General features: G+C 39.0%; 2 protein-coding genes across 3 annotated transcripts in view; one reads left to right on the top strand and one right to left on the bottom strand.

Moving 5' to 3' along the window:
- Nucleotides 1–601: 601 nt before the first annotated feature.
- Nucleotides 602–9,024, bottom strand: LOC134102664 (Fc receptor-like protein 5). Of its 2 annotated transcripts, XM_062556833.1 has the most exons (10): nt 8,974–9,024; nt 7,824–7,952; nt 7,018–7,044; nt 6,638–6,919; nt 6,255–6,548; nt 3,044–3,313; nt 2,584–2,886; nt 2,217–2,318; nt 2,087–2,132; nt 602–2,010 (listed from the first exon to the last, which is right to left on the bottom strand). In XM_062556833.1, exons 2-10 carry the CDS (start codon nt 7,861–7,863, stop codon nt 1,914–1,916), a joined length of 1,461 nt encoding a protein of 486 aa, XP_062412817.1. In that variant the 5' UTR covers nt 7,864–7,952; nt 8,974–9,024; the 3' UTR covers nt 602–1,913. The 2 variants fall into 2 exon arrangements, with proteins under 2 accessions (XP_062412817.1, XP_062412818.1); XM_062556834.1 differs by lacking the exon at nt 8,974–9,024 and having other exon boundaries at nt 7,812–7,857.
- Nucleotides 8,565–9,457, top strand: part of tmc6b (transmembrane channel-like 6b) — a 23,513-nt gene continuing 22,620 nt past the window's right edge. Inside the window, exon 1 of the mRNA XM_062556832.1 lies at nt 8,565–8,660. The gene's annotated coding sequence lies outside the window, so the exon portion shown is untranslated. The remainder of the gene's footprint in view (nt 8,661–9,457) is intronic.

The raw sequence follows: 9,457 nt of genomic DNA, 5'->3' as shown, positions 1-9,457 counted from the left end.
TATGTGCGCATGTTTGTGTGTGGGGGTGTGTGTGCATGCATGCGGGGGTGTGTTTGTGCATGCATGTGTGTATGTGTTTATGTGTGTGTGCGTGCAGGTGTGTGTATGTGCGTACTTCTGCAGCGTGTGTGTGTGTGTCTTGGCGTGTGTGTGTTTATGTGTGTCCTGTCGACTTCTACTGTGTGTGTGTGTGTGTGTGTGTGTGTGTGTGTGTGTGTGTGTGTTTATGTGTATGCGTACCTGTGTGTATGTGTGCGTGGGTAGCCTACCTGTGTGTGTGTGCATGTAAATTTATTCGTGTTTGTGCATGCGTGTGCATAGTGTAGTCACTAAATGTACACATACACTGTATATTAATTTATTGTATGGTTGAATGTGAGCAGTGTCAGAGTGCTAAGCTGTGTAGGGCAGGGGGGGTGGGGGACTGTAGCAACAGTGGCAGGAAATGAAAAATGTTTTTCTCTTATTTTCACATTTCTCATCCAGACTCGCCACAACACTCACTTGTTACACCTCAAGACACCTGCGGAGTGTAAAATCGGTCACACAAATTAAATGGTTCAAGAGACACAGAGACAAATAGACACACAAAAGTCTCTGGAATGGATACATTTATGTTTATTCATTTAGCTTTTTATCCAAAGCGATTCACACAAGATGTCAATTGTATAATAAGGGCCAATATTCCCGAAGCAACTAGGGGCTAAGTGCCTTGCTCAAGGGCACAACGGTGGAAGCTGGGAAATGTTCATGCTATGCTGATGATAAATAGCTATGTACCATTGGTATTAAATTACCTTTATCAACTTTTTAAATTAGGATGCATTTTAAATGAAGAAATTAATGCATGAACTTCCTATTATTAAATGATAATACAACAGTTAATAGTTGTTAGACCAGCCATAGAAACGTTTGAGAATTTGAATTAAAAAGGCATTGCACGGACATATTATTATACACATTAACTGTCATGGTTTGCAGGGAGAGCCGGAGCCAAACGCAGGGCGAGGCGAGGTGAGGCAAGGCAAACTTATTAATATAATAGAATCTCTACTTGTTTCTTGAACAAACCACGAGAACAACAACACGGTACGACTAATGACCGAATGTCCTCTTGCTTTTGGGCGGTTGGCAAACAGCTTGTGCATTACCACCACCTTCTGAATAGGAGTGTGGGTCTGAATTCTACAACACTGAACTTTATGGAATAACTCTGTTTTCAAGTAATAAAAAATACTTCTAAACACTGTTCTCCAGAATTTCCCTGCAATATTCAGATTTATCTTTACTTCTGCTAGTTGTTCTCTAAGTGTTTGTCATTCCTGATTGTACTTACAGTAGAACACTGCTCTATAACATGTTCTATGGTTTCTGGATTACCGCACTCACAGCTACCATCCGCATGTTTCCTGATTAGAACTAATGTGCTGTTCGGTCCTGTACCTCATTTTTGAGACAATCCTCCTCCTGCTTGCCTCTGCTGGTATTCCTGCTCCAACCAACATTATTTTGTATTTTATACAGATGTCCACCTGTATCTTCTTAAACTCTTATTTTCAGCTTTAATCATGCTTTTAATTTCTGCATTATTATATTTTACTTCGATATTAATGCTGTCTGACTTTGTTGCCTGTTTAGCACAAAATCCATCAGTCTTCCAATAAGTGGGAATGTCATACTGTACTTAGCAACACAGAAATCAAAATGGGGTGGTGATGATTTGTGAGATGCAAATTTTCCGGGATGTCCGGGAAGACTGCTCTGTGCTTATGTTCAAACTGTATTCCTCAGCAGCCTTTTGAATCCATCTGTGCAGTTTCCACTGCTACATTACAGCCTCAGGACTGCAGCTGATGATGAGATAACACTGTGTTGGACAAAAGTGCTGTTCTTGATAAACATCCAACAGTGTACTACTGCAGTTCGAAGCAAAGTTCCATTTCTTCATTGGCCATAATGTCTTCCATATTCTCAGCTCTCAATGGTAATGATGGCATGGCCATTGCATCACTGCAGGTAAAAACAACAATAATCAGCTGAGGACTTAAAGCAATTGACAGTTGAAGGGAGAAAACACAAGACTCACCTGTGCCGTTCAGGTATGGTACCACTTTCTGATTGCAAGACTGGACCTGAGGGGAAAATAAATTATTATTGTGGTGTGGTGAACAATAGGGGAAATATTTTGGTATTTACTGAAGACAGATAATTCTTACAGTTAAACATCCAAAATATGCAGAACAGGCTTCCCATCATGAAAATCAGCAAGGTGCAGCAGAACACAACGGCTATGACCTCAGTTGTAATTGTAGGGAGATCTATGGGAAAGGTCAATACAAAAAAACATTGTATCCTTTGTTTTATCACATGAATTATTGCTTATTTTCATTAGGTTTACTTGTATTGACACTGTTTGTTGTTTACATTGCTATTATCTCTATAGTCTGACCAACGTTTGGAATTTATTCACTGCTAAATTAATCATTGTTTTGTTTTCGTTTGTATGTCGCTTTGGACGAAGGCGTCTGCTAAGTAGTATAACCAGAACCAGAACCAAATTCATTGCTGGTAATTTCTTCTCACCTATTGACTCCACAAGGACAATGTCACTCTGCACCCAAGGTGCACTGATGTTGAAGCTGTCCTTAACAAGGCACTGGTAATGCCCAAAATTCACTGGTGTGACATCAGTCAGGAAGAGGACATGGCACTTGTCATCTGGGATTTTAGAGCAGTCGCTCTGATGCAGCAGGGAGTTGTTGTGGAGCCAAGAGATGGAGGGAAAGGTACCTCTGTTGATGTCACAATGTAATCGAATAGCTACTACTTGCCAGTTAGTATTGTATAAGTATTCCGTGTGCAGATACACAGGACCTCCTACAGGAGCTAACACACAGGGATAGAATGTAATCATACACTAGCATTGAACACAACTGGAATATATTTAAATATACAATTTATACAAATGTGAAATATCAGAACAGACAAGACAGTCACTAGTTAATAACACACAAATGTGACCATTATTGGTCTTACATCTCACCCATTTCTAGATTGAGAAGGTTGCTGGTCAGTTGTTGGTGACTTGTCTCCGCCCTGCAATGTACTGAGACCATGTCCATTCCTACCATCATTGGCCGAGTGAACCACACAGACAGGGAGTTGGCGACCTGCCGATCATACTCCTGCCCCTCCAGCAATAACAGGAATGTGACTGGAACACTGCCCTCAGCTGACTCACAAGTCAAGTTGGCATAGTAACTAGCGTTCTCTCTGAAGAGTGTGATTGACAGCTTTGGTGCAGAAATGTTGACTGAAATGTATTTGAGAAGAAATGCAGAATTATTTGAATCTGAAGAGCAATGTAACTCTTTTCAACACCATCTGTCTTTTACATTTGATGTTAATGCTGCTCAGGTACATAAATCTTGGTCAGGCAAAACATTTTGCTAACACTAGCCTACATGCTTGGACAGGTGGGTCAGCACACACACAAGGAAGTTCTTCGCACATGAATTCCTTATAGTCTCATTATTTTTGTGAAATTGCTTAACATCTTTAACAGCAAACTCTCATTGTCAAGTTCCATTATGTACTATACATGTTGAACTACTCTAGAAATCACTCAACTGATTTATGTTTCATTTCATCCTGCGTCGTGTCACATTTAACAAGTCAGTATATTCCATTGGATTTTGATGTTAACATATAGGCTATGTATGTAATATTGTTTTGTTTTAATTGGGGTAGACTGGGGTCAATATAAACATTCCATAGTGAACTATAGAGATGTCAATGTTACCTTAGGTGAATACCAAAGATGTTTATAAGTAATTTTTTGGAAGTTCAAGTCGAGTCTCAGCCAGGTCTTTGAGCTCGAGTCCATGTCAAGTCTTAGGTCTTTGAGGGGCAAGGTCAAGTAAAGTCTTTTGTTATGAGTCCAAGTCAAGTCTCAAGTCTCTGGCCAGCTCATTTGTCCCTATACTGCATTGTTAAATGAATTCGAAGCATGTCCTCCATACTGTAGTACAATATCAAAATCAGTAAGGATAACTTCATGAGGTCTCTGCCGGTAGGCCTACTGCAATCTGAAAAAACACATTAAGAACTCTGATAATTTCACTTGCCACTTAATATCTGCATGATACAAGTGACACATGTGTAGGGCTCTCGGGGAAAATGGCTCTAATACTCATATTTTTTTCTGAAATAAAATGTGGGCAGCCAGGAGTGAACATGAACTTGTGACTGGTAAAATGTCACTCATGCTTTAATGGAGTTTGCTTGATATAGTTTAAATCTAGAATTTACATTGGGTCTCCAACTTAGGACATTGTATAGCAGGGCTCTTCAATTGGCGGCCCGTGGGCCGGAGCCGGCCCCCAAGATATTTTGTAGTGGCCATTGAAGTGTTGTTATTGCATATGAGCAAATCCAGCTGGCGGATAAACGATAATGGGGTACTGCAGTACATTTTTTTGTGTTGTACCTACATGTGGCACCTATAAATAATGTTATGTGGTGCATTGCCGTTGTACAGTGTATTATGCAAAGACGTTACTTGTGCCTTGCTTCGTTCTTACACAGCGTCCGTCACCCGGACACCACTTGAAGTTGTTCTCCTCAGAGCACGAAGCATTTGTGGTGCATGAAACCTCACTGGTAGTGTGCCTCCCCAGTCCAAGCACATCCTCGCGAAAACAGTCTCCATCAACAAATGGCACAGGCAAGGGCACAACTGTGCAACATCAATGTTATCTGCCAACTCATCATCCATATTTTTCTTTTTGCCCAATATCCTTGCCACTCATATTGGAGCTATTGGAGTCAATTTAAACGTTTGACCATGGTGGCAAAACCAGTACATTACAATATCTATTAAATGTAACAATATGTTGTGAAGATATTCGACTGATTAGACACATTTAATTCACCTGGACACTGTTTGACTCCTGTTTGTACTCACTGGAAATTGTATGGACCTAGCAGCAAAGCACAGATTCCATTGCTGTTGATATGTTATCACAGATTCCTTATTAGCCATATTAGCAATATAGAGCCAGTGTCACCATCCCAATGTTGGCGTAACCGCTGTGGTAGTCTAGCCTGGAAACCATAACTCTTCACAGAGAGTCACTGAAGCGCACCCAAGACAGAGAGCATCCTGATTGTTTCATATGGAGTCAAAGAAACGGCATAAAGACTTATCTTTCGTGTGCGAACTGAATCTACGAAGCTACAAATCTTGACAAAATCTCTACAAAAAACATGAATTTTAGCAGTGTTGTCGTTTCTATACATTTTTGCCTTTTCATGCACTGGTAATTCCTTGGAAGTGCATTACTAGTTTTAATTGTCGTCTTCTAGAACGCTTAATCAACATGGACGTGTGAGGATGCTCGTGCTCAACACCAAACTCATGTATGAGTTGTCATCTACCAATCAGCATGTGAAAACTGGTGCCAGACGTTGCTACCATGTAAGGCCATGCTTTCTAATTCTAAAATGTCGGCGGCCAAATGCTTACTACGTACACTGTAAATTTAGTTTGTTAACCTTACAATGAAATAACTGAATATTCACCTAATGTAACATTGACATAATGAGTTAGTTTACTGTTTGTACCTTCTGAATTCATCAAGTTCAGCATGTACTGTACATATTAGGAATTTATCATTTGTAACAAAGGAAAACACACTGATAACACCTATAGGAAAAGCACATTTGTTTGATTTTTTCACAATGTATTCAGGGAGCATGCAGCAAGCTGATCAAAGGGAGATGGCTATGATTTGAGACAAAAATGAAATTGCTCTAAAAACCATGCAAGAGCTCATAGTGTACCTTTAATAATGATGAATTAAGAGTTTGTTAAAGCAATTCTAAAGAGTTTTTTTCGACCTTAAAATAAATGAAAATTTTCCAAAATAATTTCATGGTTTTATGTCGCAATATATCATATTCTCATAAAATCATCCAACATACTCCTTGTTTGTTGACATATTTCTTGTGATCAATTGTAAGACTTAACTGAAACCTAAGGATGACCTCAAGGTCAAGGAAAGCATTAATAAGAAATAATGTTCGAATTAGCCTACTAAAAAGGGGTCTGTTTAGCTTTTCAGACACTCAGTTTGAAAACTCTGGATATTATTACTTTGACCTAGTACCTTCCAAGTCAACAATTGCATGCTGCACGCTGCCTATTGCATGTCATACAAATTAGAGAGTCACTACTGAGTCTTGTTCTGTACCTTGGACTGTGACATGTATTTCACCGCTAATGGACGTGCGAGTGTTAACTCCTATATCATTCCGTGCAGAGCAGTAGTAACTCCCAGCATGCCACTTCGTCAGCTTGTCCACTTTAAGTAAGTTGCCAGAAAGGTGATACATGTGTGAGGAAGCTGTCACTTCCAGTCTGTTGTGATACCAGGTGTAGGAGAGGTGAGAGCCCTTCTGAACTTCACAGTAAAGAGTCAGTGAGGATCCCTCAATCACTGTAGGAGGATTGGGCACAGACCGTAGGCTGACACCTGAGACTGGAACTGAAGATCGGGATATACACAGGGAGATGGTTTTTAAATCTAACATTATGTATACTGTAAGCTTCAGCAAAGATGTGAATCATACTTACTCACTACTTTCAGGTTTAGAATGTTGCTGGTACTTGACTTTCCTTGTACTGTCACTTTGCAGTAGTATGCTCCGGCTGAGGTATTAGTGACCTTGAAGTTCAATTTGAGTGGTTGACCTGCAGATACATGTTTCTTTGTGGTAACTGGGATATCTTTCATCTTCATGATCTGGTAGGTGGCTGACATAGGTGAACCTAGGACCTCACAGGAAAATGCAACTCTATCGTTGAGGTAGGCTAGTTCCAGGCCCTTCAGAACTGCCCAGGAAGAAACAGGACCTCCTACACAGAGGGAAGAGTTTTATGTCAATCTCACAATCGCTCAGTTTCAGATGAAAATGAATGTGAATAGAATGAAAAATATATTGACATAAACATACCAGCAACAGCCATTTGGCCTGTTAACACTGAAAAGATAGTTTTATATTAGTGTTAAGAAATAGAGAAAAAAAAGAAAATCTATTCAGTAGCACTTTGTTGCCATCGTAACATCACAACACAGCTCATTAAAACCCACAAGTTACTACTACAATCAAAAAGTAAAAATTATACCAGCAAGTGGCAGTAATAGTAGGTTTTTCTGATAATTAACTAGGCAGTGCAGTCTCAGAACCTAATCGGTAGTTTCCCAAATATTAATAAAGTAGCACTCACAAAAACTGTTAATTAATATTAGCAGTGTTTTATTGACACAGATTATTCTGACATGAATGAAGCTGAAGTCATTAATGATTTCAGAGCAGCCAGGTAGCATTCAAGAATATTCAGATCATTCTTATTTATGAACTTAATTAGAGTACTGGATAAAACAGAATACACAACAGCGGATCCAGACCTAGTGCACACTCTCAAAAAGGATGTGTTGAAAATAACACATCAAAGTGTTTAGATAACAGTACCAGGCAGAATGTTGTATCTTTAAAACCTCACTGTTATATTTTCAATGAAACAATTAGGATATGACACCCTTATTTAAAGTGATTCCATCTGAACTTTGAGATAGCCTATTACCATTATAGACTTGTTACTGTACCACAACAAATGGTGAATTATTGTTTAAAAACAATTTAGAAACTATAGTTATTTCTCAGCTTTTATGAGTTGTGTTGTTACCATAAAACTACCATATCGTCATATTCAATCAATTAATTAAATCATATTTAAATTTGTAGACCTCAAAACTCACAAATTGCAATCGTCAACCAGAGTCCTTGTCTCTCCTTCATGTTGAGTCAATCTAACTCATGGTGGCAAGCATGTGGCTGCTTTCTCACTTTATGCGTATGTCCAAAAGAGATAGAGATTATGAGTGCATCTGCATAGACATAGATAAAAGAGCTCAGCCCAGCCATCTAAGCCCAAGTTTCAAAATATTATTTGAGTGCAACTACAAACATTTATAGCCAACATTTGATCATATTTTGGTAGCTTTACTTTACAGACATGTATGCACTGAAGAAAGTAAAACATAGGCTAGCTTTTTTTTACTGTTACGAGGTTTCATTGCCTTCCACTATCACCAGAGCTGTTTTGTGTGTTGATGGTTTAGCTTATTCTTTTCCTGTCTTTCTTTTATTTGTTTCTTTTAAAAATATATGTCTGTTGTCTTGTTTGTTATAGTGTGTGGGCCCCAGGAAAAGTATTTATTCTTTTCCTGCTTTTACATGTAGCCTAGGCCTATATCTATTGTGTTGTAGCCTGTTGATTTCTTGTCTGTGTTGTGTGTGGACCCCAAAAACAGTCTATCTGATGTTTTCTGCATCAGCTAATGGCGATCCAGATCAAATAAAATCAAATCAATATCAAATAATCAGGAATAAAATTCCACGATAACCACCTCGTGTAAATCACGTCAGGTGTTAGCTGGAATGCGAAAGATGTTCGGGCTTGTCTACCGTCTTTTTCTATGCTCTTTCCGCCTGACCATGGCAGATCACGTAAACATAATAGTCACGTCACACCCTGCTTCTGTGACCGCGGAAGGAGTTATTCAGATCACCGACTGAAAGAAATCTCTGTTGCTGTGAGTATATTGCCTGTCTAGCGCTGTTTGATGTCATTATTCAAAATGTTTTCAATGTTGTAATTCTTTGATAACAAATATGTCGATGGCAATGTGTGCAATTCAAACCTTTGAAGAAGTTAGCCACGTTACTAGCCAAAGTTTTCAAAGGCAGAAGCTTCGTAGAAAAACAAAACTATAGATCAGGCAGTCTCGTCAGCAGGCATTCAGTCTAGCCATTATTCTGATAAGGCCAATGAATGACCTAAAACCTTTCGCGTAACTAGTTTATGGAATGCCGAGTTTAAGAACTTTCTTCTACATTGTAACTTACAGGGAGTAGGGAAGTGAAAAGTAGCGCCCCCAGAGGTTTCGTTCCACCGAAGAGCAGCTGCAATGTTTACTCTCAATATAGAGGGTTTGGGCTACAATGCTATGTTTCCAAGAACTTCTTTAGGCGGAGATTGATTTTCACATGTTCTGTCTCTTTTCTCTTACACTCTAAAAGTAAGCTTCATTTGATACCATGTTTAGCCTATGTGTTGTTTGTGGTAGTGGACATATTCAACATTTATTTTGGGCATATTGTGTTGAGCAGGAAACCTGTTTGCATGTCTATTTGTGGATGAGGTGAAGTCAGATTTTGTGACTTTACTGGATATTTATCTAAAATGATTGATTCTTCATATATATAGTATGTTTTGGTAGTGGGTTAAGTGGTGGGGAATCCACTGTTATTAAGCTCTGAATGGCTACTTATGTAATTTTTCCTGCCAGTGGGTCAAAATTCTGTTTTTGTGATGTGACCGCTACATCTC

Source organism: Sardina pilchardus, chromosome 15 (genome assembly GCF_963854185.1).
Source record: "Sardina pilchardus chromosome 15, fSarPil1.1, whole genome shotgun sequence".
Lineage (NCBI taxonomy): Eukaryota > Metazoa > Chordata > Actinopteri > Clupeiformes > Clupeidae > Sardina > Sardina pilchardus.
Note: the sequence above shows the minus strand (reverse complement) of the source record. Positions and strands in the feature narration are given on the sequence as shown.